Here is a 27,307-nt window from a genome sequence, read left to right on the forward strand (position 1 = left end):
ACTGTGAATAGACAGACGTAAGGAGCGAATGACTTGTTGTTTCGCGGCCACGATGCACGGGCAGCTGGTCGTGGCCGGCAGTGGCCCCGGGTCGCGTGGAAACGAGTGGCTGACAGTCGCCGCCAGGTGACGAAACACAAGACTTTGAAATTTTGCCCGCTCTGCCCCACAAACTTCACCCCACCAAATCCGAACGACGAAAATCAACGGCGAGAGGAGGTGTGCACCACCCAAACCCTTGACGACTTTTCCATCTTTCAGAAGCCCGAAAGCGCTGCTGCCACCCCCCTTTCCCCTTACCGAGAGACGCACAGCTAGACCGACTTCGATTTTCGATTTCGACCTCAATAGCCAAGGAAGAAATTATTTTCAACATGGCTCAGGAAATGGACTGGGTCAAGCTCGTCGAGACTTGCCCGGCCGGCGATGGTTGGGGCCCGCCCGTCACCACCGAGACTACCTTGAACGGTGTCCCCTATGCGCCCTTCTCCAAGGGCGACAAGCTTGGTCGCATGGCCGACTGGACCTCCGAGGGCAAGGACAGGGACGGACGCGGCGGCAGACAGCAGTACAACCGTAACTACCGTGGTAAGTATCATCACCTCTCTTCTCTAGCTATCGAAATTCCTCCAAGAAGAACGACCTCGTCGCTGACTCTCTCGCCTCCTTCCAAGACCAACAAGTTTACGGTGCCGGCCACGCCATCTCCTTCAACGCCCCTCCCGCCGAGGACGAGTCCACCTTCTCCGTCGTTAGCAACACCCGCGACAGCACCAAGACAAGATTCGGCCGTGGCGCCGTCTTCACCCGCGGCCGCGGCCAGCGTGGAGGTCCCGCCCAGAACGCTCGCGGTGGCCGGACGACTACCACCCGTGGTGGCCAGCAAGGCGGCCGCGGAGGCTACGGAGGAGGCTTCGAACGGGGCGGAAGAGGCGGTGGCCGTGGCGGCCGCCGCTTCGGCTGGAAGGACTACGACAAGCCCGCCCGCAACCGCGACGCTTCTGTTAACATCAAGGCCGACTGGAAGCTGCTCGAGGAGATTGACTACAACCGCCTCGCCAAGCTCAACCTGGATGCCGACGAGGGCGAGGAGATTGACGCCTACGGCTTCGTCTACAACTACGACCGTTCCTACGACAAGCCCGCCGTCAAGGGCTTCGAGCGCAAGCTCAACGCCATCGACCGCGCTGCGTACAATGTCACGACTTCTTCCGATCCTGTGATCCAGGAGCTCGCCGACAAGGACGAGGCCTCCATCTTCGCCACCGACAGCATCCTCTCCATGCTCATGTGCTCCCCGCGGTCCGTCTACCCCTGGGACATTGTCATCTCGGTGCAGGGCAACAAGGTCTTCTTCGACAAGCGCGATAACGCCGCGCTCGACATGGTCACCGTCAACGAGAACGCCGCCGACTCCCCCATGGACGCCTCGGACGGCTCCAAGGACAGCCTCAACATGCCAGGCGCCCTCGCCGAGGAGGCCACTTACATCAACCACAACTTTGCCAACCAGGTCGTCGTCGAGAGCGAGGGCCAAAAGGTCGAGATGGCCAACGCCAACCCCTTCTACAACGCCTCCGAGGACACGGACCCGCCGGCCAGCAAGGCCTACAAGTACCGCAAGTTCGACCTCTCCACCAACAGCGAGGAGGACAACTTCTACCTCGTCGTCCGTACCGAGGTCGACGCCGTCCAGAAGAACGCCATCAGCGGCGACGACCAGCTCGTCACCCTGCACGCGCTCAACGAGTTCGACAACAAGGCCCAGGGCAGCGGTGGCGCCCTCGACTGGCGGACGAAGCTCGTCTCCCAGCGCGGTGCCGTCGTCGCCACGGAGATGAAGAACAACTCTTGCAAGCTCGCCAGGTGGACGGTACAGAGCATCCTCGCCCGCGCCGACGTCATGAAGCTTGGGTACGTTTTCCTCTGTCCTTTCTTAAACAACCGAATTCTGTTACTAACCTCTGTTTCCCAGTTTCGTCTCCCGTGCCAACCCCAAGTCCAACGACAAGCACGTCATCCTCGGCGTCGTCGGCTGGAAGCCGCGCGACTTTGCCAACCAGATGAACTTGTCCCTGTCCAACGGTTGGGGTATCGTCCGCACCATTGCCGACATGTGTCTCAGACGCGAGCAGGACGGCAAGTACATCCTCGTCAAGGACCCCAACAAGTCCATTCTCCGCCTGTACGAGCTCCCCTCTGGCGGCCTCGACGGTGACGACGAGGCGGAGGAGGTGCCTGAGGCGGGTGAGGGTGATGAGGAGTAAGCGGTTACTCCACGCGAAGAGCAAGGGCTCGTTTTGCTCGAAATGAACATGAGCAACCACATTACACACACACACAATCCTCCATCTTCAGTGACTTTATCTGAAGATTTGAACACAAACTCGAAGCATTTAGCTGAGAGCAAGGGGGTGAAACCAGAGAGAGAGAGAGAGAGAGAGAGAGAGAGAGAGAGAGAGAGAGTAAGGGAAAGACGGGGAGTGGAAAAAGGTTTTAATGCCAGTTCAGTCCAAAGATGCCTGGATAAAAGGCATGGCTTGACAAAGTCGGCTGCCGCCGGGGGAGAGTGGCCAATGATGTAAAAAGTCTTTCTTCAATTTGGGGGGTTAGGCACGTATAGACGTCTATGGAGTAACGCATTACGGACAGTTTTCTACTTTTGGCCCTGGCTGTGTTTGTGATGATGTTGTAACTCTTGATTCTGGGACTCTTGGACTGCCTGTATACTGTTGTTCGCGTTACTGTGCAATGGCTTAATCAAGTGTGCTTGATCGTCTATCTGGGCCGAGAGTCCACAAGAGCTGGAGGTAGTAAGTTGGAATGTTGGTTTCTAGCGAAAGATGGCAAAGGAATACACTCACCTTATGCTCTTGATTGGAATATAGCCTTAGAGGGAGGTCCTCCGAGTTTACTTCTGACTGCTTACCATGGAGCAACGGTCTTGGAACAATGCTGCTCTGCTTTTCTCTACTCTGAACTCAAATGGCGTATAGTCTGGTTTCAGTTATACCAGGCCAGCTTATTGCCTAAAATAGTCACTCGACATACTACGGTAAGTGGCATTTCGATAAATCACGAATGGCGGATCTTGAGCGATGTCGTCTCACAAGTGATTTGAGTGGCATGTACGGACTCAAAAATGTTTTGAATTCTTTCTTTCATTTTCCCCTCAGTCCCTAGATGAAAAAGTTTTTTTGGAATCTCTCTAAAATGCCCACAACGCCATAGTCCATGATAGGATGCCATTCATGCCAATCATTAAACCCACCCAAAAGGGGAGAAAAAAAAAGAGTCTTTTCCCCACGATTTTGTTCTTCCTGCCTCGTTTGTCCAAAGGCTTTTTTTTTTCTTTTCTTGATGCTATCCTGTCTCTCTAGAATCTCTCCTTCATGCGCGCCGCGACCGTCCGCAGGTTGCCGTAGACCTTGGAGGGCGGCTTTCCGAGAATCAAGCTGACAATAGATTCGCGAGCCATGTGGATGTTCTTGTACGCGCCGAGGATATGGATCTTGCTGTCGGCCAGGACGATACGGGTCTTGCTGGCGTTCTCGATGGCGACTAGGTAAAAGTCTCAATGTCAGTAAAAAGGGGGTTTTCATAACCCAAACTTGGGAATGCTGCCAAGGAGGTAAATCCATACACTTCGTCTTGCCGTCTTTGCCTGCAATGCGACCAATGGCACGGCCTTGAGCCTCGTTACCCATGACCTGCTTGACATCGCGAATCTCAAAAGTCTCGACTACGCAATTTCGTTAGTTTCCGCCACAAAGTTATGAGTATGAAGGATCGGCTGCCAGCTTACTGTAAAGGTCGTCCAGACGCAGCAGCGCAATAGCGTCGTCGACGTCGAAGCCCAGGGTGAAGGCCTTGACGAAATCCTCACCCTTTTGCAGGGCGCCGTCCTCGGTGGTGTGCTTCGAGGTCCGGAGCTCGACCTGTTTCCGGCGGGGGTTCATGCGAACCTGGAGCTTTAGGTGCTCGACGAGCGGGGGGTAGACTGCAGAAGCGCAAAAACGGGTTAGAGAATGGTGCGTCATTGCCGCGGCATAGGAGGGAACTTCGGAAGCGTACTCTTGGGCCAAGAAGACTTGAGCGGGGTGAATCGGTGAGGAGGCACGGGGACCTTGCGAGTCTCTATTCTGGTGACGGGATCCTGGGAACATTCAACAATCTTAGTCTCCTTTTATCAACGTCTTATGAAGGGGTCTGTCGCACAATGTCTCTGGCGGGCGCAAAGTGCGGGCGGTTCTCCTCGTCGACAACCATTTCGCCCTCCTCTCCGTTCTGCGTTACGCTGGGCAGGATCGCGTCCATCTCCTCGGGCAGGGTGGGCGCATCGAGGAGGAGCTCCTCGACTTGCTGAGGCTCTTGGAAAGCCGCCTCGAATGGCGGGGCAGAAACCTCTACCTGCTTGGCGGTCGGGGCTGGCATACTGGGCAAGTATTTCCGGTTCTACAAAGGGTATCGGAGGACTCGATCGTAGGATTCGCTTGTAGTGCTACTCGATCGAGGGTGTGTATATCGCTTCGGTGGCGGTGGTGCTTCTTGGTTTGTGTGGTGTCGAGCCGAGTCGGTCTGGCGGGGTGGGCAGGCGGTCGTGAAGAAAAAAGCGGCGGGTGCCAGTGGTGGTGAGCCAGTATCGATTTATCGCCGAATTCCCAAATTTTTGTGTTTCGTTATCGATAAGGGGATAAGGACGGGGGTGATGGGCTAAGCAATTTAGGTGGCACCGTGCACCGTTGCCCATTCAAGTCTTTCAGATCTTATGTCAGCAAGTCAAGGACCAGCATTGGGCCCAGGCCGCCCATACTCGAAGCACGGGCCATGATGTGCCTCTGAATTTTTCTGCTGGAAGCGCGGACGCCCCATACGTAAGGTGCCTTTGGAACGGGTCCAGCCGGGTTCAGCGAGGTAAAGCTGCGGTAGCGCGTCATGGATGACTTTTCACAGGCTTGCCCTTCCCTGGCCCAGCTTTGCATCTCAGTCATTTCTGCATGAGCGCATGAAATGTGCTAACATTTGCCGTGTGCCTCCCTCGATACTTGCTTTGCTTCAACCCCTCTGACTGTATTGCTCCTTGGTCCTTTTGTTGCTGCGGTAAATAAACAGGGCCGTTTTCCCCTCCCTCTTCATTCTTTTTCTTATTGTCGTCTCTCTGTTCAACCGAGACAGGATGAGCTTGAGAAATGTCTAACGCTTCATCGACTCTTCTTGGGCGTCGCTTCTGGTCTTGCGCCTGCGGATCGGCGCAGACTCTGGGTTTGCGAGGAACGACTATCACAACGGCAACGACGAGAAATGCCTGTTTGAAAGCCAATCAACCTACAGTCAACCCTTCCCTCCCTCGACCGAATACCTTCAGAAGGTCGATACACTCCGGGTCACAACACTCGTTCCCTCGGCCGAATATCCACAATGCGCGACGAAGCTATACAGGCAGTGGACTGCTGCTGGTTGGGTTTACCACAGAACTCGCACCCACGCAAGCATCAGCAGCTTGTGCAGTTGCTGCGGAATCCGCTACGAGCACCAGTCTGACGAAGAAGTCGAATATCTACCAGCTGGCCCGGCAAGCATGGCGACGAGGCATCCATACCGATTCGAGGGGCGCAGTGAACCCGGCCGAAAGGAGGCATCATAGCTCCAAGAGTGGGAAGCACGAGGAAAAGGGTTCTGCAGCCCAGACGAAGCAGGATACCCCCAAGGCTGGGGAGCAGGGCAAGCCAGACGCCCCGGAGCATGATGCCGAATCGATCGCAACCACAATGTCAAAGTATTTGCACATTCCAAAGATGCCGCACCGGCCCACCCGGGATGAGCTATTGGCTGCAGCGAATGGTTTCCTGGGTCGAATGAAGGTTCGATTCAAGTGGGCATCTATAAGGAGTATGAGGCCGTGGAATATCGATGAATGGGGCGCCTTCGTTTCGTGGTTCCTGTTTGGTCATCTAGTCTGGATCCTGGTCGGCACGACCACCTTCTTCTCGCTGATTATTCTCAGCATCAACACCGTCGTCGCGCAAGGTAAGCTTCCCTCTGTGGCTTACCTATATTCAGATGCTAATCAATTTGCACAGAAACTCTTGCCAAATGGGTTGGTGACTCTTTGACCGAATCTGCCGGCGTCACGGTAGTATTCGAGTCGGCAATTGTTCCCAAATGGGGAGATGGCGTGATCAGCTTCAAGAATGTTTTTGTGTCGCGGCGACCAGGACAGGTCAAGTCTTCGGTTAGCAAGGGCTCTTCAGAGAGCGCTGCGGCTATGGCTGCGACTGGAAACCAGCCCGATCAAGACGGCCAAGTTCTGGAAGAGGACGATGGCAACTATACACAATACGACGTGTCAATCGCAACAGTTAACGTTACACTGTCGTTCTTGAAGTGGTGGAATGGCAAGGGTTTCCTGAAAGATGTCGAGGTCAAGGGCGTTCGTGGTGTTGTTGACCGCACATCTGTGCAATGGTCAGACGAGGTGGTCGACCCCCTATCCTACCGCCATTCCCACGAACCCGGCGATTTCGAGATCGACTCTTTCAAGCTCGAGGATCTACTCGTCACTGTCCATCAGCCCAAGGGCTTCCGACCTTTTTCTGTCAGCATCTTCTCATGCGAATTGCCACAGCTCAGGAAACAGTGGCTCTTTTACGATTTCCTATCGGCAACCCACATGTCGGGATCGTTTGATGGCTCTCTGTTCACGATCCACCCCCGTCAAGTACATGGTACCATTGCCAGCGAGAACGGAGACATGGCAGAGGATGTGGGCGAGCCGGCAGCCTGGAAGAAGTTCAGCCGCCTGCGCATCGACGGTCTTAAAATCGACCACCTCAACCGTGGCGTTGAGGGCCCATTCGGCTGGATCTATGAGGGCAACGTCGATATCGTCGCAGATGTCATGTTCCCCGCGGACGTTGACGATGGTATCACCAAAGCCATGTCAGACCTTTACGACCAGCTTGAGGACGTTGTGATATCTAACCGCATGCGTCTGCTCCAGAAGGATTTGCTCGACATCAAAATCGTGGGCTCTTCCGCCTCGGATCTTTGGAACTCTACACCTACTAAGGGCCACCTTTCCCAAGCTATACCAGAGCTCACCGAAGAGGCCCCTGAGGAAGCCAAAGACTCCGAATCTTCCGACCCCTCCAGCTCTTCCGACTCGTCGGAAGAAGACCGGAGATATCTAATCATGGATCTCCGAATCCACATGAACGATGTCAAGGCCGCCGTGCCCCTTTTCACAAAAGACATCTCTTATATCAACCAGGCGCTCGTGCGCCCCATCGTGGCCTACATCAACGCCAAGAAGACATACATCCCCATCAACTGCCGCATAGTCAAGCGCCACACCGATTTCGACGGCAGCTGGTCCATCTTTGACTGCGGTCTCATGGACGACATGTCGGCCGAGACCTACGAGGCTTTTGCACGCGACATTGAGGATCAGCAAAGCCGCGTTCGTCGGCTCAAGAAGGTCGGCTTCTGGACTCTGAGTCTTGCCGTCCATGCTCTGTTTATGGGTATGGCAGGCAATGTCATCTGAAACTATCCTCTCAACTCTCCTCTCCCTGCTTCTTTCTCTGTTTCTTGCCCTCTACGTGAGCACGGCTGTCTTTTAATGAGCGCATGATTTTTTGAAGAAGGGAGGCGTTTTTACAATCTTGTTGTATAGATGGCGAAAGGCGGAAACAATCAACAACCATCGTGTACATATACAAAGGGTAAACATCTCTGCACAAGGGGAAGAAGAGTGTTGGGGTTCCATCAAACCACTCAATCCTTTTTACCCTCCAAACTTTTCTTTCTGGGAGGCGAGGCGTTTCACACAGGGCACATGAGAGATAGATGTGGTAGGGGAAAGAGTAAACAACAAAATAATTGATACCCCTTTTTTTTGACCAAATACCTTTCAGCTGAGACGCGTCGTTTGCGATGTTTACATGTTGGGATACTGTCTCATTTGACGCTGTGAGTCACTCAGAAGGTACCTACTCAAGGCATGAAGTTCGTTCACTGGCAGCATGACGTGCGCGCATGAATCTCTCCCTCTAGGTTCTTCTTGTCAAGGATCCTGGTTGACTCTTATCGCAACCACAATAACCATCTCCACCAAGCATTTCCCCGCGGACCCTTGCTTTTGGTTGCATAAAGCTGTATAGCTACAGAACTGTACCCCATCCCCTCTATGGATGGTCTAGATGGTAATCGGGCTTGGAAGACAGAGACTTGGAGTGCCTTATCTCCTGGCTTTGGTAGAAGAGGGAACACGACGAGAGGCGAGCGGCGACTGCTTTGTTCGACCAAGACTAACCGCCACATCTCATAGTCTTTCAATGCAAGCTAGTCTGCTACTGCTCTTCGGAACCTACGAGGTAGCTGCGGGTTTGATGGCCCGTAAACTACCACCAGGTGAGAAAACCTCTGTAGGGTGTGGCAGACTTGGTAGGTGGATAATTGAATGAGCAAGCACTCTTATACAAGTAGAGTATCTTTTAATGGAGAGTGACCAACACCTTTCTTATGACGTCCGGAAGGTTTCATAGAGATGACGCAAAGCTACTTAGGCCTGACGTCCAAGGCTATTCTTCCAGACACATAACACAGGCTTAACAAAACTTTACTGGAATGATTCGATTCTATCATGTCTTAACGCTGTCTGCCACTTACCCCTCTGTAGGGAGTTTCTTTGATATCATACGCGAGAATGCACTGGGCCCATTGCCCTCTAGACCGTAAATGCTTTTCCCCCCATGATTCAGCGCCTTTCCCGCTTTGAGTCGACGCCACTTCCGATGCCATCTCTCATAATCTGAACCAGATGATGACCTTCCCGGCAGTCCCAGTAGCCCACGAGCCCTCATAATGCCGAGCCCCCATCTACATCGTGACGCAGCCGGAGTCCGCGGCAGCGACACTTGCGCTCTAAACCCAAGTCGCTGTGGCGAGCTTCGGTACGAAGCCGCGCTGGATCCGTTGGCACGGAGCAGACTCGCTGAGATACGAGGGGCTGAGCTCTGGGCGCGGGATAATAATGCAACCCTGCCTTTTACTTCACATAAAGTCGTCACTAAGAGCGAAGGTCAGTGTCTAATGCCAGATACCAGTCTTGAGAGATCAACTTACTCTCCGAAACCATCGTCCTCGTAGGTCTCGGTGTCAGCTGTGGGAGCACGGCTGACGACGGCGGAGACCTTGGTCTTGGCCGCCTTGCTCTTCTTGTTGCCGCCCTGGGAAGCCTTCTCTTCCTTCATCTTCTCGTTACCAAGGGCAGTGAGAGTGCTGGCAATCTTCTTAATCTGGTCGCTAGGCAGATCTTTGGCAAGGTTCTTTGTGAACTCCTGGAGGAAGAGGCCGTAGTGAGCCTTGCGGACGTTGTTGGCCAGAATCGGGGTCAGCGTGGTGCGGAGGTGCTCGAACTGGGTCTTGGTGATGGGGTTGAAGAGGGGCATCGAGGCAATGTTGGCCGTCTTGGTCGGGTCGTTGGGGTCGATCTGGACAGCGGAGCCGGCGAGAACAGCCTTGCGACCGGCCGGGACTCCGATATCACCGAAGAGATCCTCGGCGTGCTTCAGGTCGGACTCCTTCTCAGTGCGGCGGAGGCGCTCACGGCGCTCAGCCTCGGTCTCCTCCTCGCCAGAGTCGTCGGCATCAAGGCGGGCACGCTCCTCCTTCAGCTGGGCGATACGCTCGGCCTTGGTCTTCTTGTTCTTCTTAGCCTCCTCGAGAGCCTTGGCCTTTGCTTCCTCGGCCTTCTTGGCCTTTTCGCGCTCGACCTCGGAGTCTTCGGCGGCATCCCAGGAATCGAGAACCTTCAAGAGAAGAGTTAGTGTATGAGCGACGACGTGATAGACTTTGTAGTGTTGTCAACGTACGTCATCCTCGTCCTCCTCGTCTTCGAACTTGCGGCGGATGGGAACCGCGCCGCCGACAGGAGAGGCAGGGCCGGAGCTCTCCTCGTCGCTGCTTTCCTCGTCTACGTGGGGAATATGGGAGTTAGTCAAGTCCAAAGTGCATAGCAAGTAAGTCGTTTGGGAAGAAAGGAGGTAGCAGTTGCGCTGGCCAGACTGGACAGATCATCGCGACATTTTGCCTCTCGCGATTATTTGTGTGCGTGTGCGGTGCGGCACGGTGCGGGACAAGGCATAACTCACCCCACTTCCTAGGAGGCATGATGTCAGATTTTGGATGTTGAGCGCGGGGCCAAAGGATAACGATGAAAGAATCTAAAGCGAGGCAAGATGACTGCTTAAGATGTCACAAGGAATCTTTCCAGAGATGTTGGCTGCGGAAAAAGAAGTTTTTGGGCAGAGTTTGGGTACGGGAGTGAATGGTCCGTCCGTCTGGTCTGGCTGAAGTCGGGAAGGAAACAAATTGTGGAAAGCAAGGGGGTTCTGTGGTTGGGCAGGAACTTGGGAAGGGACCGTCAGAGGGAAACCCGAGGAAGGGAAAACCCAGCCAGGCCGAAGGCGGCAGACGGAGGCAGCGGTTGAGCGGCCAGTAGCGGGGGAGGTGCGCTGGAGCTCCGAATTCCAGTCCACTTACATTCACCCGTAGAGGCTTTGGATGCAAAAAGGCTCTGGGCTGGCGCTTGCACTCCCGTCATCTCGTCTTGCGAGTCGTACTTCCTGCAGGCCTTCTTATTTGAGACGTTCAGTGAGGTGTTTGTGCTTGGGATGTGTACGAGCAGGTGAATAACCCCTCCGCTCTCCGCCCGCTTGACTACATCTCATCCCTCGAGCAGTGTGTATTCTCACCTAGACTTGGTTCTTACATCTTGAGTGATAGTCGGTACCTAATACGATTGCGCCTTAAAGTTGGGCGATAGTGCAGCTCGTTGTCTGAAGGCCCGGGACACTATCCGCGTTGCGCACACTGCTTCTGTGTTACCTTAAAAACATCGGGCGGGGTCCTGAGTGAACGTCGTGGAGGGGTTAGATCTTTTTTTCTCTAACCCCTGACATGTGGTGGTTGAGATCACAACCCCGCCATCACCCTTGTTCTTGTTGCCTGAGGTGACTGACAAAACTTCGCCATCAATACGCTTCCACAGAGTCTCATTCTTGGCCTCATTGGCCTCGATGACCTAGAATACCACTTCGGGTCAGATACTTTAACTCAAGCTTTGAATACCGCGAAACTTACGCCGTCAGTAAGGGAAGGCATCACGGAGGACTCATGAACGTTCCACGCATCTACGCAGTGAGTCACCAAAATGACCCCGCGCCTACTCTGTTAGTCTGTTTGGCTCTTCTCGCACAGCCACAAAGGTCGCTTTGCAGAGAGCGCCACCTCTACCACAAAGACATGATCAGTTCGCCATGCTGTTGTCGCACCCCAAATGATGTACAATATTAGGTATTAGAACTTCGACGAAGCTGTAACTACGGCTAGATAGTCAACAACTCCAAGATCAACAGCACCATCTCCACCCCCACCATAGTCGCATTGTCCGTGATGGAATCCGAAATGGGATATTGCGCCTGCTGACCCGTCCGTATCCCCAGTGCATTCTGCTCCTGGGCCTGACTGGCAACCTTGATTGCCATCACGCACATCAACATGACCCAGTACAAAATGTTGACGCCCTTGACCGTCCACCTCCATCGCGCGTCACCACTGTAGACACGCAGCCCGCCAAGCCTGGATGTTGTAGTCGTCGACGCAGCAGCGACGTGGAGGGCCAGGGCGGCGAGTATGCCAACATAAGTGAAGGGGAGGAGACCGATGCCGAGCTGGGCCACAATGAGACGGGCGATCTCAAGTGATACCATGGCCAGCATGGCAACTATGAGTATGTAGTAGATGATGCTGGCGATCTTGATGGCCACGGTGGTTGACTTGGTCACTGGCATGGGTGTCGATGCTGATGTTGACACGGCGACTTTGTCTCCTGTTGTGGACGCTTCAGCCGTGTGCGATGACAGGGTTGAAGCCGAGGCTGAAGTCCGCAGTGAGCGCAAACATAGTGGAAGAACAATCAACAGGACGACGAGGTAAGTCCAGGTCGCCAGTGGGACGACGACGACATCGGCGAAACATGTTGTTGGCAGATGGCTGGAGAGAGCTGACTTTGGGCCCTGTAGGGTGGAGTTCTGGTCAGTACGCTGCAGCCATAAGGCGCTTACTGAAGAGTGTTCAACGGAGATGATAGTGTATTCAAAGGGCAGACTCACGAAGCCTTCAGGTCGATGTTCACAGAGCATCATGAGAGGTCGTCTTGGCATGTACTCCGTACCTTGAGGTATTCAGGGCAGGCAAGTCGATCTCCTTGTGTGTGGGTCGTGCAGAAGGCAACCCCTGCGGCATTCACCAGAAGCGAATCGAAAGGAAGGAACCACCTGGAGAACTGGAGGCTGACACCTGCCTGGACAGTGGAAGGCAGCCAAGGCACCCATCTCCGGTACGTACCCTTTTTTACTGATTGCGGGTCCACCTCGGGTCCCTATAAGTAGCCCACCTCCCACTACCAGCTTTGCTTGTTTTTCTCTCTTTCTTCTTCATCTGAGTGCAAGGGCTTTACGCGTATCAGTGAGGATTCGTCCGAGATCGTGTTTTTGCTAGTTGAAAACTATAACTATGACCACTCCTAGTTGGCTTCGGCTGGCTAGGGAATTTTTGAACCCCAATTTCATCTTGAAGAAGATTTTTCATTCTGCTTTCATTGCTCGCGGTCCCTTGTGGATCGTGGTGAGGAAGGTCAATCCAACCATCTTGTGAGATGGTTTTGCGCGTCAGGACAACGATGCAACAAATTCATTACCTACGCATGTTGATGCCACAATTTCGACGAATTCGTCATCGATTATTGTGTATTGGTCCAGCATGCTGTACGCCGTATACGAGCAACATCAGTATCCCTTAACCGTACCGACTCCTTGAGCACACCAAACATGTCGTTAGAGGGCGCAAATTCTATACGGACAGTCAACATCGCAAATGCAAAGTGGAGCCTCATGAGGCATCACAGATCCAGCCTCAGGTATCCCCAACGCTGTTTTCGTCGTCGAGGTCATGCATGATCTGCTCTTAGCGTTCCTGACATTGCTCCGCGCTTGCAGAGCCGCCTTCTCCCGATGTCTTCCGCATGCTTTATTAAAAACAACCTCAAACTGCGCCAGCGTGACCAGCAAAAATTCCTTCACCTGAGAGGCCCTCAGGTATCTACACTTGCCTTGCCTTTATTGGGCGTTTGGCAGAATCCACAAAGGTTCGAGCGGGTTTCCGCTGGATCCTTCTCATTCTCAGATCCATCAAATGAGTGAATAGATCGATTCCATTTCATGGAACGCAAAACATTACTAAGATCCCAGATATTTCGTCCTTTCCGCGTCCAGAGTGAGTGGTTCTCGTCTTGGACTCGAAGCAACGATACCTAGTTAGGAAGCCGATACGGTCTGCATGGCATTGGACCTCCGGAGAGAAAAGTCGGAGTCGGGGTCGGGGTCGGGGGGTCGGGTGACAAGTTTCCGCCTTGCTCCCCGGAGCATGTCGCAAATTGCTGTGCTTGTGTCAACTTGCCAAGTGCCAACAATACGGGATTTGAAAGTTTGGCCTGTCACAGTGGCGCCCGGCCTCCTCGGGCTCCAGAGCTTGTCAAGTGGAGATGATGGGCGATCTTCAATCGCCGTCCAACTCTAGAACCCCTCGGTGAGCAGGATATCGACAAAATACCTCTTCCTCATGACTCGAGGGTTCCGTCCAATTCCTCTATGACTGTTCAGTCGTATACGCGGAAGTCTAGGGCGCCTCTTTGGACATTGAAGTGCCATGGCTATTGACACCTCATCAAAGCAGAAAGTCGGTACATCGGCGGACTTCAGCTCCGATATTTTGACCAGACGTCGATCATTACAGCTGCAAGCGAAGACATGCAACAGCAGTAGTAAGCAAACACCAGAATAAGATACTCTGTAATACGACGACTGAATTCTGACTGGTGAAAGAGACAACAAAAGTCCGCGACTCGACGGATCAAGGCAGAAAGCTGACAGTATCTCATCCAATCACATCCCCCACGAAAACGGAGCGGAACGAATTCTGTAGCAGCTGGACAAATGTCTGTGTGCGCCTCACGTACTCCGTATGTGCTGCCAGCCTCTAGGGTCTGAACACAGGGACAAAACATTCACATCCCGATACGACCCGACATCGACGCCGCCAATCTGGTCCAGCTGACTTGACAGCATTTCCACGTTTTACAGTTCGTCGGTTTCCACTACGCAGCTACGCCCTACGGCGGACTCGCATCCCTGTCTCCGCGGCCTTTGCAATTGCAAATCCAATCTGCATTGCTTTCCAACGCCCGCGCCCCCACTAAGACGGCGTTCCCATCTGTATCCGTAACATCGGGACCGGCAAGACGTCAGACGAGAGAATGCGAAAGCAAAGGCTAATTGACTTTTTTTTTTCTCGCTTTGCCCTTGTGTTCACCTATACTAGACCTTACCTTACTGTACCTGGGTCTCAGCGGCGTACTCTCGGCGACTTTTCCTGTGACTATCAAACGCATGGATCACAAGTCTCCCTGAGGCTCTCTATACCATGTTTCTTTTACTATTCATGGGGCTTGGGTTACCCGATCCCTCTTCGTAGGGTCCCCTTCCCATTCCTATTCTTCCTCGTCGGCTTGAGTAATCGCGTCCTCGCCGAATAATCGCGGATCTGGATACCCTGACCATGGCTCATGCGTTGTGTAATGTCTGCCATCTGACAGGTTTTGCTTGCTGCTCCCCTTCCACCCCCTCCCCCCACCCTCACACACCCATCGCCGTATCAACATGACAACCGCTCCTCCAAATGGTATATAAGACTCTGGGCCGTGAGCCGTTCCTCAGGCCGTACGACTCTCGTTCCATCATCACCAGCTATCAAGTACATTCTTGACTTCACTACAACCTGACATCACTCTAAGAGAGCCACTCGACTTACACACACACACCCCGACTTACACCAAAGCACACCTCCTCACCTAATCTCAATGCTTTCATCAAGAGCGTCAACCAGACTCTGCGCGCCGAAACAAGCGGCCCAACTCGCCCGGGCCGCGGCGCTCCACAACACCACCACCTCCTTCGCCGGCCTGCGCATCACCACCGCCTCCTTCCAGCAGCAACACAACAACAACATCACCACTACCACCACGACGGGCAGCCGATCCTTCTCCACAACCCAAGCAACACAGCTCCGCGACTTCTTCCCGGCCAAGGAGACGGAACACATCCGCCTCACGGCGCCGGCATGGCCGCACCCGGGGTACACGGAGCAGCAGATGCACGACATCATCCCGGACCACCGCAAGCCGCGCACCGTCGGCGACTGGGCGGCGTGGAAGTTTGTCCGGCTCGCGCGCTGGTTCATGGACCGCGCCACGGGCCTCGGGTCCGAGCAGCAGGTCGACAAGAAGAATCCCACCACGTCGCTCGTCGCTGATAAGCCGCTCACCGAGGCGCAGTGGCTGGTGCGGTTCATCTTCCTGGAGAGTATTGCCGGAGGTTAGTTTTCTCTTCTTCTTTCTCTTCCCTTCTCCATGGGAGAGTACCATATCGACTTTGAAACAGTAAGACTGACAATCCGTACCACAGTCCCGGGCATGGTCGCCGGCATGCTCCGCCACCTCGGCAGCCTGCGCCGCATGAAGCGCGACAACGGCTGGATCGAGACGCTCCTCGAGGAGTCCTTCAACGAGCGCATGCACCTTTTGACCTTCATGAAGATGTCGGAGCCGGGCTGGTTCATGAAGGTAATGATCCTCGGCGCCCAGGGCGTCTTCTTCAACGGTATGTTCCTATCGTACCTCGTCTCCCCCAAAATCACCCACCGCTTTGTGGGCTACCTCGAGGAGGAGGCCGTGCACACCTACACACGGTGCCTCTACGAAATTGACCAGGGCTTGTTGCCGAAATGGTCTGATCCGAACTTTGTGATTCCGGATATTGCGGTGCAGTATTGGAAGATCCCCGAGGGGCATCGGACGATGAAGGATTTGGTTTTGTACATCAGGGCTGATGGTGCGTATTCTATCCCATGATCATTTCCGCTCCCAACTCTGAGGAAAATGTTGAGAAAAAGGGGGCTAACACAAGACTTGCAGAGGCCGTTCACAGAGGCGTAAACCATACCCTCAGCAACCTTAACCAGAAGGAGGACCCGAACCCGTTCGTCAGCGAGTACAAAGACGGCGAGAAGCCCAATGCCGCGCTGAGAGCCCAGGGATTCGAGCGTAACGAGGTCATTTGAACGACTTTCGATTACTACCACCGCGATTACTATCGTCGCGAGTTATCTGTCATCACTTTTTTTTAAAAAAAAATTTATGCATCGATGGCCTCTCTTGGACTGCGAGACGTCCTTCTTTACACAACTACCAAACTTTTCTTTGCGTTTACTACACAAGAAGGCGATGAAGACGAAAGACGGCGAAGAAGAAGAAGGAGAAGAAGACTTGTAAGAAAAAGGAAGACCGATGATACCACTAGAACGGGGGACTGGCCGGCGTTTTACGGAGTTGCTTTTGTTTTGGGAAACGGACAGCCCCCTACTCATTGTATAATATTGGAAAAAGAGATCATTCGGTCTTGGGGTTTTACTGGAACTTTCAGATTTCCAAATGTTTTATTTGTTTTCTATGTCAAAGGGAATATCCATAGACAGGCAGGCCTTATTCAAGAGAGAATGCCATATTCAGTATTATCAATAGAGTGTTCAAAGATCTCGAGTGAATTCGAGCTGCCCAACGACATTTGAATTGGAGTGTTGTCACTGACACAACCCGAGAAATTGGACTTAGGAGAGGCGGGTTCATATGACGGATTCAATTTGATGCCGCGTCAGGAAGACAAATGTCGAGACTCGGATGGCGTGGATTTAAGGCAACGTCCAATTCCGATTCCCCATGTGTAAGTTGGCTTAATGGCTAAAGTAGCCGCTGGGGTATTCGTCAAGGCCTGCCGTTGCGAAGATCTCGTTACACTTGGTGGGGATCCAGAATGTCAATTCTTCTCCAGATTGATCGACGAAGCACAGCCACGCAAGGGGGAAAGAAACATCTCCGGCGGGGCTGTGGCATGGCTCTCGTTGTTTTGGGATGAACGACGTATCATCGGATGAAAAAAAGCCAAACAGAGATCCTAACATGGCTGCCTAGAGTTGAAGGTCTGGGCATGGCGTGATTTTCCAGACTCCAGCCTCCAGCTCAATTGCTGACAAAGTTTCAATTCTAAGGTGTGGTTTAGCTCCGTCAAGTTTGGCATCATACACTACCCTCTCCGGGGAAGCGAGCCACGCCTGGAGACACGACGACTTTCATCACGGGTGGTGTTGTTGGACACATGCCAGGTCCCAGCCGTGCGGTCCGGTTCGTATTCCGAAAGGTTTTCTAAAATTGGATATGAACAGCCAGCTCCCCGCCCTGGACTTGAAGGGGGCCCGCTCCGGCATTGGTCCCGAGCTTCGACGGTGTGGAGAAATCGAAGGGTTCCAAACTTCCAGAGGGCAAGTTCGCTTCGATCACGGCCTTGGATTGCCGGATGGACCTGAAACGGGGCACCTTTTCTCGAATAAGCTTCTTCCTGCCGCGCGGTGGATTTGCAAAGAACCATATGCTTGATGTCATATCGGGGGGGGGGCATGCCGCATGGCCTGGCACGCCTGGCATTTTGGGGGCCAAGGGGCCACGAAGCCGGCGTGGCTGTGTCGGGCGCGATTCCGCGTCTTGCAGCAACGCTAGATTTGCGACGGGGCCTTCATTGGTCCGCTGGACAGGGAGATATCGTGGACCGTAGCACTCATGAAGTTTGGGCAATGAGAAGCCATCCGGTCAAGACACTTATCGACCTTATAGTTGTCCATATCGTTGAACAGGGCTGTTGGTGCTGGTTGTGATATGGCGATGGGGTCCTTGTTTCACGGGGAACTGCGCCTCATTGAGGAAGACCCATCCAAGACCTCACGGAACGAGAAATGCCCGCTTCGAGCTTGAGTTGGCTGGAGGGGCTGCAAGACAATCGAGGCAAGGAACCCGCCTCCAAGAAGTTTGTTGGTACCTCATATGAAATGTGACACGAATGAATATTCGAGGGGTCAGCTTCATGGCAAAATCTGGTGGCACAACTTGTGCCTTGCACCAAGGGACGGGAAGGTGAGATTCGTACCTGAAGATACTGACGCTTATTACTTGTGCTGCAAGTTGCAAATCATGTTTGTATGACGGCAGCAACACATGCTTGCACAGCTCGATCGACGGTATGGCGGGCTCGGCATCTAACGTTGAGTGTGATTGGACTTTGCCTGTGGCAGTGCGGATGGCATTTCGTCTCTTCGTCTGCATATTCGTAGTCGTATGCTTTATTAGACTCGAGCCACATTCGATCTGTATCTGGGAGGAATGCATGTGCCGGCCTTGCAGAGAGATGCAGAGGGGTGCACAAGGGTGGATTGAACATTGCTGTGCTCGCTCACTGACGAATAGGCGAGCCAGCAGAGGACGGAGCTGTGATGAGCGTCAGCATCCTCTTGTGAGCTTGGAATCCGGATTGCTTATTCGGGGGAAACGAGGTTGGATCCAACTGGCGTGCCCACCCGCGAGACATTGGCACGTTGGCGAGCTGACGGCGGCTGTAAATGATGCCAGTGTTTGATGAAGTCTGCATTTGACTGTCCACTCTCATCTCATGTTTGATGCTCATTACTGCTCCATGTGGGCTGCTCCATCTGATGTCCAGGTCGATGTCGGTAAAAGGAGGATCAACGTAGCTCAGCATGGGAGGCAGGTTGGTGAGTGCTTGGCCAACGCTCATGGTGATTGGTGACTGTGCGTGATAGTGTCTACATCATGCACCTACAGAGCTCCATCATGTATCAGGTATTGTATGTAGTGTAATGAACTGGATGCTGGAAGTGAAAAGTGGGTGGATGGGACCTGTCAATCAGCGTCTGACAGAACGGCAGCTAAGATAGTCTAGACCAGGGCGAGAGTATCGACGACAGCGATGACGACGGTGAGGGCGCAGGGATCACCAGTGACAGGTGACCGGACTCTTGAAGCCGCCGATGCGGTAGAGGAGCAGAGTCCGTCGGTGTGTAGAGAGGACTCGAGACTCTAGAGCCAAAACCACCGTGCCGGAACGACGCTATGCCGTAGTATCGGTGTAAATGGTGTACCTAGTGAGTGTATCGGTAGGTACTTCGTAGAGTGTAAATGAGAGGCTTGTGATGGCATGATTAAGGTGTCTCTCTCCATGCGGACTGGTTGGAAGCATGTGTAGGAGAAAGAATAGATAGATGCCAAGGCCAGCCGCCAGGCGATGAATAGTGTAATTTCAAATTATTGGGCCATTGTCGAGCAGCAGCTGCAGCAGGCGCGCTGGAAACCAGTGGATGGACACGGACCGGAAACAAGAAACCCACCCAAGGCAGATTCGAGAAGCAAGAACGCCTAACCCAACACTTGCAGTCGCAAGTACACAGTAATCCTTGGAGCCTGTTGGAGGTGCTCTGGTACGGGCCACCCCCCTCCTCCCCTGCGGTCAAGGTACTCCCAGCCAGTCCTACTGCTGAGAGGTACTTTCAACTACGTGAATGGAAACGCACCATCAACACACCGGGACCTGGAACAGCTGGGACAGGGGACCAGATGACGGCCAAGTCTGGTAAGTTGCAATCAGCTTGTCATTGATGGAGAGACGGTGTAAGTCAAGTCAGAGTCAGACAGACGACATGGAAATTCGGTGGAAAAGTCAAGTGCTCGAGGTAAAGTGCCTTTCTGAGACTACTACTTTTAGCATTTGCTTAGGGTTGATTTTGAGTCTAGAGTCTTACGTGTAAGCATGCTCAAGACAAGAATAGACATCTATTTACTCCATTTGGTGGAGAAGAGTCTTTGTAATGAGATGAGCATCGTCAAGTTGTAAAGTGTCTGCCAAGCTGCCTACGGAGTAGTAGTAGTGTACGGATACCAAGAAGGGATGGATGGGGATGCTGGATCAGATGTTGGAATTTGGATGCCCAGTCCTGTCAGGATAGGAAGCAAATGCCCGCCCAGCTCCCCTCAGTGACATTGACAGTCTCAGTCTCGTGGCGTGCATCAGATTTCGAGTCGTCGACTACCTACTTCGTACGGATACACAGTAACAAGCATGGTGCTGCGGTGCATTATTTGGATAGACTGGATTGCGCCTGTTCGAAACAAGACCCCTTTTTACCCCTCCGACCGGCCGTTTCCCGCCCGTTTCTTTGACCCCTAGCCATCATGCACTAGCAAAGCAAGGTTTCTGCAAAAGGCCCTCTTCTTGCTGCCTAGATGTTTTATTAGTCGGCATGCCTAGGTCCACGATGCCAGCAACGGGCCATGTCGAGGACTCCAGCACGAGCTTATTACAATTTGCCTGCCAGCATCGAGTCCCATCCATCCAAGGCTCTCCCTTACGTACGGAGTAATTTGTACCGATACAGTGTTTGAGTTTCCGCTGACACGGTTGGATTTCTGACACCCTCCGTACGGAGACCAAGAAGGTCAGAGGACCTTGCTTCTGAAGAATTATCTGCGCATCATACTCGGTACCGTCTTTTGCTTTTTGCATCTGAGCTTCTGCATTCCCGTCTCGTCGCATGTAGCACAAGCAAGCAAGCAAGCAAGCAAGCGACCAAGTTCTGTCAAGGTACTGTCTGACTGAGAGCTCCGAGAAGCTACGATAGACGCCGACCTGGACAGCCAGCTAGTCGTCTAGGATCCCTGCGCGCAAGAGAGAGAGACAGAAGATATTTTTGGATTTTACCTGTCGGCTCGTAGCATACCATCGCACCGGATCGCAGTGCTGCTCCACGTCTTCGCACGCGCGGCCAACACCCATTTCAACCCCAGACCAACAGAAGGTGATCAGCTAAAAGGCTGTTTCCGTAGGTAGTCCGGAGAGCAACGATAGACTTGCAGGTACTCCGTACCTACAGGAGGTACCTTAACTAGCTCCCGTCAGAGAGAAAGAGAGAGAGAGAGAGGGAGAGAGAGAGAAAGCTGTTGGTTGCTCTCAACGTGGAAGTGACAGCACACTCCAAGCGCGGAGCAGAGCAAACGGAAAGCACCAACATCCATCACCTAAGCGCATGCCAATCCGAGTCGGAGCGCGCCGTTGCAGAGGTACCTCAACCTGACCCAACGTTGGGACTCTCAAGTATGGAATACTTTATTCCGGCAGGTATCTCAGGCACAATTTCAGGTACAATCCCACCTCGTGGTACCACCCATCCACCAAATCAAAGACACCGGCCGAAAGATCCATCCTCAAACGTGCACAGCCTTGTGGGAACCAGCCAGATTGGGCCGCTCGGGTGGATCCCTTTGGACCAACCACGTCGCCCGTCAACCACCTCACCCTGCACCTCTCACCTCGCTGTCCCACAATCCACACTCCCCCCCTCCCCTCCCAGGCTCCCAAGTCTCTCTCCTCCTTCGAATCCCAAGTCCTACATACCGTCTGTCCTCCTCCTCTCCGAGTCCCCCCCCCCCCCCCTTCCAACTGTGACCACGACCTCAGACCCCAATTCCACACCTAATACGGATACCTGCCCTGGTGCCGGGTCTCTCTGTCCGGTCCCCTCCTTGCCCGCCGACCAAGTCCTCGCTTCCCCATCTCAACTCCTCCTTCGCACACTGTAGCACATTACCACTCAATCTCCCGCCGCGGTATTCTTTCCCTCCTCTCTCCAACGCCCCCAAAACGTCGTCAAACCCCCTTCACTTCAAGTCGCTTTTATCCGTCTCCGGCCTCGCTGCTTGACTCTCGTCCCCTCGTCGCTGTCACTCAGTCACACTCATCTACACGAACTATCATTGCGCAAACCTATTCGCGACAGCGAATAACATCTCGTCGTCCGCGACTGTACCCCCGCCGCCTCCAGTTTGTGTGCCGTCAGCTCGCGCGTCAGCACAGCCCCAGGGCGGTGCGGTGCCTGAAAGGCTGACTTGTGAACTGCCTCGCCCCGATTCTAAAGACAGCAACACAACACACACTCCCGCATCCGCATCCACGTACACACACGACATCCCTTCCATCCCGATTACCGACATCCCATTTACATCATGGATCAACAAGGCCAACGCGGTCGCTCACCTTCTGCGGGGCATCAACAGCCTCATATAAGACATCCTTCGCATTCTCCGTCTCCGAATCCCTTCCAGCCCAATCCCGAAGCATCAATTGGTCTCGGTCTCGGCTTGGATCAATCTGCAACTCAAGCCTTCAACGGAGCCGCCTCCGCCGACTTCTCCAGCTTTAATAACACCAACAACTTCCTCAACGGCCAGCAACCTACCCAGCAGTCTTACAACCAGTCCGGAGCTGCCTTTGCGAACCAGAACCAAGCCGCCTTCCTCGACCCCAACTTCCCCTCCGGCGACTTCGCCCTGTTTCCCAACTCGGGCCAGAACGACCAGCAGTTCAGCACCGGTGTCTTCGACCAGAGCCTCAACCCGGGTGATATGAACAACATGGCTATGCCCCAGAGTCACCACTCTCCTACACCTCCCCACCTCCTCAACCCGGACCCCCACCAGACTCCCTCCGCACACCAGTCTCCTGCCTTCAACCAGCATCAGTTCTCGTCGCCGCCTTCGGGCGCGGGTCACTCTAGACATGCGTCTCTCGGCCCCGAAGCCGCTCTCTTGCCGAACCAACTGAATGAATGGAGCCAACCTCAGTTTCGAGGCCACCGGCGATCTCCTTCCGAGTATTCTGACGTCTCTTCCGCCGCACCCTCTCCGAACCTAGTGAGCGCCGACAGCTTTGACGGAATCGACCAAAGTCATTCGCCGATGCAGCGGCCCCAAGATGCCGGTCTCTACCAGCAGATCCAGGGCTTCGACAACTTCACCATTTCGGATCCCGCGCTCGGCAGCCCGAATCTTCATGGACGGAGCCCGTCGCACAGCCCGGCCATCTCACCGCGCATCCTCCCACAGTCGATGCCCGAGCTGAACCAGCCGCCCAATTTTGGTCTCCAAGCACAAAATGCCGGGTTCGTAAGTGGTGCAGGCTACACCGGGCAAGAAGCGTTCCCGACTCTGCAACAGCCGGAGATGCCCCAAGTGGCGCCGGCCATCAACATCGAGTTCGCGCCCACAGCAAGACAAAACAACTTTGAACAGCCCAAGAACCAAATGGATCAAGATTCTCTTACTCCGCCAGAGCGAGGTAAGGCACCATGATGTTGTATCGATGGTATACGTCGGAGCTAACATGCGAATAGGCCGCCCGCGATCCAGACCCCGCGCAGTGACAGATCCCTTCAACAGCTCCGGCGGAGGCATGGTGCGCCAAACTTCTGCTGGCAGCTTATCACCTCATCTAGGATCTGATCTTTCCGGCCGAGACTCATCAAGATCGCTCTCCCCGCTCGATCGGGGAGCTGTGAGCCCCAGTCGCAGACGCCAATCTACCTCGGCCGTACCAAACAACGTTATCGCGCTGAGATTGGCGGACCCTGAATATCAAAATGCGCAGGACAACGGAAACTCGAAACGTGTGCAGAAGCACCCGGCAACATTCCAGTGCACTCTGTGCCCTAAGCGCTTCACTAGAGCCTATAATCTTCGGTCTCACTTGCGAACCCATACAGACGAGCGTCCCTTCGTCTGCACAGTTTGCGGCAAGGCGTTCGCGAGACAGCACGACCGCAAGAGACACGAGGGTCTGCATTCTGGAGAAAAGAAGTTTGTATGCAAGGGAGACCTCAAGGCTGGTGGCCAGTGGGGCTGTGGTAGAAGATTTGCGCGTGCCGATGCGCTTGGCCGACATTTCCGATCAGAAGCGGGTAGAATCTGCATCAAGCCGTTGTTGGACGAAGAAATGCTCGACCGGCAGCGCGCGTGGCAGGAGCAGCGGATGCAGCAACAGAACATGCAAAATATGGCGGCGCAGGGTATGGGCATGGAGCCTGGTTATCCCATGGACGCCGGTGGGCAGTACATGCTGCCGGCTGCTCTGTTGGCTCAGTACCCGGCGCTGGCCCAGATGAACTGGTCAGCGCAAGATGCGAGCAGCGGCCTCGAAGACGACATATCGGGCCGTTCGTCGTTCGATGCCAGCGACTACGAAGGCGACGACGGTGGGTATGTCAGCGGTCCTGGTACAGGCTTTGGAGAGGGCGGCATGGGTCAAAACTTTGGAGAAGTCGGATATGCCAGTGATTATGGTGGTCGGTAACAGGGTGATTTGATTTCATCTGCCATTTTCTTTGTTTTTATGTCTTCTTTGCGGCCAATCGCCTGCGACACGGTTTATTCTACACTTATTTTCAGGGGATGTGGCGCTTCATGAACAAGCGGATGTACGGGAACAGCGTTAGCAACGCCCGCAGAGGACGTTGCGCGGATGGTCTGGTTACAGGATTAGAACGCGTTGTTATAGATACCATTATGACGAAACTTTTACCATTTATTTATGCTGGCCCACATCGTGACGATAATCTGATGAAGGGGTAAGTGAAGTCAGGTTTTGCTGACCTGGGAAGCCCAGGAGTGCGCCCCTCCGAGGGGTCGATACCGTAAGTGGAGGGGTGCGTATCGGCGATAAGATTGTTGTCACTGCATCGCGGGGTCGGTTGTGGCGTACCCCTCACTCATAATTGACCGCCAAATGAAAGCATGTATTCGATGGCGACGGAGCGGACTGGCATTTTTGGGTAATCATGAAAACGTCGGCGTCCCGAAAGTTATGATAAGGTAAGCAGTCTCCGGCGCCGGAATCTGACAGAGTGAGAGCACCGGATTACCGAAAGGGTGAGAGATTCTGCGTTGTCCGTAAGCAGCACAGACTCCGCGGCGCCGAGAAAACGAGACGACGGCCCAAGCTCCGGACCTTCAACTTTCAGCAAAGTCCGGGGTATTACATAGCTCCAGCCTCCAAGTCGCCGCGGCCTCTTCGGCTCCCACACTCTCCACTTTGGCACCTTTCTGGGGACAGAGAATCGGGGTATGGTAAACATTCGCGATTTGCTGGAAAGGTGAGTGCCCATGTTCTATTTCGTAGGTTCTCCCAAGTGTTGCGCGCCAGAGGTACCTGGGATGGGAAGTGGTCCGCGGGTCGTCTGAGTAGCTGGTAATGCCGTGCGGGGCAGAAGGCAAGATCGATGATGCCGGCGGTGGGAATAGCTTGGGTGTACTCTGGTATACACACACACACACACACGCATACTACGTATGGTCTCTCGAGCTAGTGTGGATAACATGGTTCCATTAACCACCGCATTGGCTTGGCTGGGTACATGGACCCCTACCTCTCTCTCCCTTGTTGTCTTGGTTCTGCTGCTATTACCTTGGGTAAGGTAGCTACGCAAGCATTTGTAAGCTAGAGGGCTGGAGGGGTGTGGCAAGCCGGGGCCGGCTTGACGATGGGAAAGAGAGAGGGGTTTATCGGTACCGGGGCAGAGGAGCTTTCTTTCTTTGGGTACGCAATGCCGACTGGGTTGTTACTTAAAGGGAAATAAAGACTTGTTTAGTTTCTAGAGCCTTTTTCCAATTGAGTCTGGTTCTAGTTTACAGCATACACCTACTAACAGCAACACCGTTCAACCTTTACATCCATACAGCTTTCAAGCATACAGCTAGGTAGACATTTCTTCACATCCAACACTGCTAGGTAGACGAAACTCATACTTATACATACACAATCTTTCAGAGAACCCCAAATAACAGCACAACACACACGCACACAAACACACACACACACACACAATGGCGACAAACCAAGCCGTAAAGACAATCGAAGCAGGCGTCGCCAAAGTCGTCGACGCCCCTATCCCCACGCTGCCCGCCGACGACTACATCCTCGTCAAGACGACGGCCGTGGCGGTCAACCCGACGGACTGGAAGCACGTCGACCTCGCCGATAAAGCGGGCTGCGTGGGGATCTGGGTCGGGTGCGATTATGCGGGTGTCGTGGAGGAGGTTGGCAAGGGCGTGACGAAGGACTTCAAGAAGGGGGATCGGATTTGCGGGCCTGTTAATGGATCGTGAGTTTTTTTCTTCTTTTCGTTTTCCCTGGTATCTGGCTCTTGGAAAGATCCAGACAGAGAGGGGAGGAGAAGAACTAACTCTGGGCTACAGCAATGCTCTGAGAGAGATTGATGGCGCGTTTGCAAAGTACATTGCCGTCAAGGGCGACGTGCAGATCAAGACGCCGGATAACATCTCGGACGAAGAGGCCGCGACGCTCGGTATCGCCGTCACCACCGTCGTACGTTCTTAACCCCCTTCCCTTCCCTCCCGTCTCGAGAGAAAGACGCATGAGTGCTAACCATATCCCAAAACGACAGGGCCAAGGCCTCTACCAAACCCTCAACCTCCCCCTCCCAACCGAACCCACAACAGCCACCCCACCCCCCACGATCCTAATCTACGGCGGCAGCACGGCAATGGGCATCTCGGGTATCCAATACGCCAAACTATCAGGCTACCGCGTCCTTGCCACCTCGTCCCCTCACAACTTCGAGTATCTCAAGTCGTTGGGCGCCGACGAGGTGTACGATTACAAGTCGCCCTCCGTGTCGGAGGATATCCGTAAAGCTACCAACGACGAGCTGACGCTGGCGTGGGATTGTCAGTCGACGAATGAGAGTGCCGTCTTGGTTGCGAAAGCGCTGAGTAGTGCTAAGGGAGGTGTTATCGGGACGTTGTTGCCTGTTGATAAAAAAGTTGTGGCGGGGGTGAATGACAAGGTAGAGGTGAAGATGAGTTTGTATTATACTGTTTTTGGGGAGGAGTTTGGATACTTTGGTGAGTTTTTTCTCTACCCCCCCCCCCCCCCCCCCCCTTTTTTTTTTTTTTTTTTCTTACTAGGACGTCTCTCTCTTCTCTTCTGCTATCCCGACGACTGACATGAGAGACTCTCACAGGCAAGAGGGACGCCGTACTAGAAAACTACGAATTCGGCAAAAAGTTTTGGGAAATCAGCCGCGGGTTGCTGGCCGAGGGTAAGCTGAAGCCCATCCGCGTCGTCAAGAACCAAGGCGGGAGCGGCCTCGAGGGCGTCGTTGTCGGGCTGAAGGAGTTGAAGGAGGGCAAGGTCAGCGCGGGCAAGCTCGTCTACACCATTTGAGGTTTTTTTCCGTTGTTCAGCTAGCGAATATTTGTGTATGGAAAAGACCAAGAAAGAACCCCAGCCAGCCAGTATCAAATTGAGTCTGAATAGATGATGATACATGATATGATGGCGCAAGACATTATGTACGTTTGAACACTACTTACTGCCTCTCCTGAAAATGCCTGGAACTTTTTGTCCTGTATCTGCTTCTCCTGCCGAAAGCGACTCGCAAT

General features: G+C 53.8%; 9 protein-coding genes across 9 annotated transcripts; 5 read left to right on the forward strand and 4 right to left on the reverse strand.

Moving 5' to 3' along the window:
• The first annotated feature begins 111 nt into the window (after positions 1–111).
• Positions 112–2,434, forward strand: BDP55DRAFT_606684 (eukaryotic translation initiation factor 3 subunit D). Its single transcript, XM_060571117.1, has 3 exons — positions 112–588; positions 675–1,914; positions 1,976–2,434. Exons 1-3 carry the CDS (start codon positions 375–377, stop codon positions 2,265–2,267), a joined length of 1,746 nt encoding a protein of 581 aa, XP_060431981.1. The 5' UTR covers positions 112–374; the 3' UTR covers positions 2,268–2,434.
• A 695-nt stretch (positions 2,435–3,129) lies between these two features.
• On the reverse strand, positions 3,130–4,711 carry BDP55DRAFT_657410 (pre-rRNA-processing protein PNO1). Its single transcript, XM_060574409.1, has 5 exons — positions 4,219–4,711; positions 4,075–4,156; positions 3,806–4,000; positions 3,644–3,742; positions 3,130–3,561 (listed from the first exon to the last, which is right to left on the reverse strand). Exons 1-5 carry the CDS (start codon positions 4,432–4,434, stop codon positions 3,377–3,379), a joined length of 777 nt encoding a protein of 258 aa, XP_060431982.1. The 5' UTR covers positions 4,435–4,711; the 3' UTR covers positions 3,130–3,376.
• Positions 4,712–4,936: 225 nt separating this feature from the next.
• On the forward strand, positions 4,937–7,893 carry BDP55DRAFT_657414 (mitochondrial distribution and morphology proteins-domain-containing protein). Its single transcript, XM_060574410.1, has 2 exons — positions 4,937–6,027; positions 6,081–7,893. Exons 1-2 carry the CDS (start codon positions 5,190–5,192, stop codon positions 7,544–7,546), a joined length of 2,304 nt encoding a protein of 767 aa, XP_060431983.1. The 5' UTR covers positions 4,937–5,189; the 3' UTR covers positions 7,547–7,893.
• An 816-nt stretch (positions 7,894–8,709) lies between these two features.
• Positions 8,710–10,328, reverse strand: BDP55DRAFT_63453 (eukaryotic translation initiation factor 3 subunit J). The gene is made up of 4 exons (XM_060572672.1): positions 10,155–10,328; positions 9,876–9,976; positions 9,127–9,812; positions 8,710–9,070 (listed from the first exon to the last, which is right to left on the reverse strand). Exons 1-4 carry the CDS (start codon positions 10,171–10,173, stop codon positions 9,055–9,057), a joined length of 822 nt encoding a protein of 273 aa, XP_060431984.1. The 5' UTR covers positions 10,174–10,328; the 3' UTR covers positions 8,710–9,054.
• A 1,062-nt stretch (positions 10,329–11,390) lies between these two features.
• BDP55DRAFT_629890 (uncharacterized protein) lies at positions 11,391–12,227 on the reverse strand (the record flags this gene model as incomplete). Its single annotated transcript, XM_060572081.1, has 1 exon — positions 11,391–12,227. One exon carries the CDS (start codon positions 12,225–12,227, stop codon positions 11,391–11,393), a length of 837 nt encoding a protein of 278 aa, XP_060431985.1.
• Positions 12,228–14,980: 2,753 nt separating this feature from the next.
• On the forward strand, positions 14,981–16,239 carry BDP55DRAFT_548085 (alternative oxidase; the record flags this gene model as incomplete). Its single annotated transcript, XM_060568807.1, has 3 exons — positions 14,981–15,494; positions 15,585–16,010; positions 16,094–16,239. 3 exons carry the CDS (start codon positions 14,981–14,983, stop codon positions 16,237–16,239), a joined length of 1,086 nt encoding a protein of 361 aa, XP_060431986.1.
• A 1,549-nt stretch (positions 16,240–17,788) lies between these two features.
• BDP55DRAFT_63632 (uncharacterized protein) lies at positions 17,789–19,009 on the reverse strand. Its single transcript, XM_060572870.1, has 2 exons — positions 18,542–19,009; positions 17,789–18,492 (listed from the first exon to the last, which is right to left on the reverse strand). Exons 1-2 carry the CDS (start codon positions 18,795–18,797, stop codon positions 17,948–17,950), a joined length of 801 nt encoding a protein of 266 aa, XP_060431987.1. The 5' UTR covers positions 18,798–19,009; the 3' UTR covers positions 17,789–17,947.
• Positions 19,010–22,477: 3,468 nt separating this feature from the next.
• On the forward strand, positions 22,478–24,431 carry BDP55DRAFT_657469 (uncharacterized protein). Its single transcript, XM_060574412.1, has 2 exons — positions 22,478–23,186; positions 23,242–24,431. Exons 1-2 carry the CDS (start codon positions 22,484–22,486, stop codon positions 24,195–24,197), a joined length of 1,659 nt encoding a protein of 552 aa, XP_060431988.1. The 5' UTR covers positions 22,478–22,483; the 3' UTR covers positions 24,198–24,431.
• Positions 24,432–25,726: 1,295 nt separating this feature from the next.
• Positions 25,727–27,089, forward strand: BDP55DRAFT_692409 (zinc-binding dehydrogenase; the record flags this gene model as incomplete). The annotated part of the gene is made up of 4 exons (XM_060577113.1): positions 25,727–26,004; positions 26,099–26,228; positions 26,308–26,767; positions 26,887–27,089. The coding sequence occupies 4 exons, from the start codon at positions 25,727–25,729 to the stop codon at positions 27,087–27,089; spliced, it is 1,071 nt and encodes a 356-aa protein (XP_060431989.1).
• Between the last annotated feature and the right edge of the window lie 218 nt (positions 27,090–27,307).

The sequence above is a fragment of the Colletotrichum godetiae genome (genome assembly GCF_030913485.1).
Source record: "Colletotrichum godetiae strain CBS 193.32 chromosome Unknown BDP55scaffold_12, whole genome shotgun sequence".
In the NCBI taxonomy this organism is placed as follows: domain Eukaryota; kingdom Fungi; phylum Ascomycota; class Sordariomycetes; order Glomerellales; family Glomerellaceae; genus Colletotrichum; species Colletotrichum godetiae.

Excerpts from the sequence above, each read along its gene's own strand:
- BDP55DRAFT_606684 (XM_060571117.1), top strand. The coding sequence starts at position 375 with ATGGCTCAGGAAATGGACTGGGTCAAGCTCGTCGAGACTTGCCCGGCC. Across the intron at positions 589-674 it reads GTACAACCGTAACTACCGTG|ACCAACAAGTTTACGGTGCC; the intron begins GTAAGTATCATC and ends CCTCCTTCCAAG. Across the intron at positions 1,915-1,975 it reads GCCGACGTCATGAAGCTTGG|TTTCGTCTCCCGTGCCAACC; the intron begins GTACGTTTTCCT and ends TCTGTTTCCCAG.
- BDP55DRAFT_657410 (XM_060574409.1), bottom strand. The coding sequence starts at position 4,434 with ATGCCAGCCCCGACCGCCAAGCAGGTAGAGGTTTCTGCCCCGCCATTC. Across the intron at positions 4,157-4,218 it reads TTGCGCCCGCCAGAGACATT|GATCCCGTCACCAGAATAGA; the intron begins GTGCGACAGACC and ends GAATGTTCCCAG. Across the intron at positions 4,001-4,074 it reads CAAGTCTTCTTGGCCCAAGA|TCTACCCCCCGCTCGTCGAG; the intron begins GTACGCTTCCGA and ends GCGCTTCTGCAG.
- BDP55DRAFT_657414 (XM_060574410.1), top strand. The coding sequence starts at position 5,190 with ATGTCTAACGCTTCATCGACTCTTCTTGGGCGTCGCTTCTGGTCTTGC. Across the intron at positions 6,028-6,080 it reads CAACACCGTCGTCGCGCAAG|AAACTCTTGCCAAATGGGTT; the intron begins GTAAGCTTCCCT and ends CAATTTGCACAG.
- BDP55DRAFT_63453 (XM_060572672.1), bottom strand. Across the intron at positions 9,813-9,875 it reads ACGAGGAGGACGAGGATGAC|GTTCTCGATTCCTGGGATGC; the intron begins GTACGTTGACAA and ends CTTCTCTTGAAG.
- BDP55DRAFT_63632 (XM_060572870.1), bottom strand. The coding sequence starts at position 18,797 with ATGAGCGTTGGCCAAGCACTCACCAACCTGCCTCCCATGCTGAGCTAC. Across the intron at positions 18,493-18,541 it reads TCCAACCTCGTTTCCCCCGA|AGCTCCGTCCTCTGCTGGCT; the intron begins ATAAGCAATCCG and ends GACGCTCATCAC.
- BDP55DRAFT_657469 (XM_060574412.1), top strand. The coding sequence starts at position 22,484 with ATGGCTATGCCCCAGAGTCACCACTCTCCTACACCTCCCCACCTCCTC. Across the intron at positions 23,187-23,241 it reads TCTTACTCCGCCAGAGCGAG|GCCGCCCGCGATCCAGACCC; the intron begins GTAAGGCACCAT and ends ACATGCGAATAG.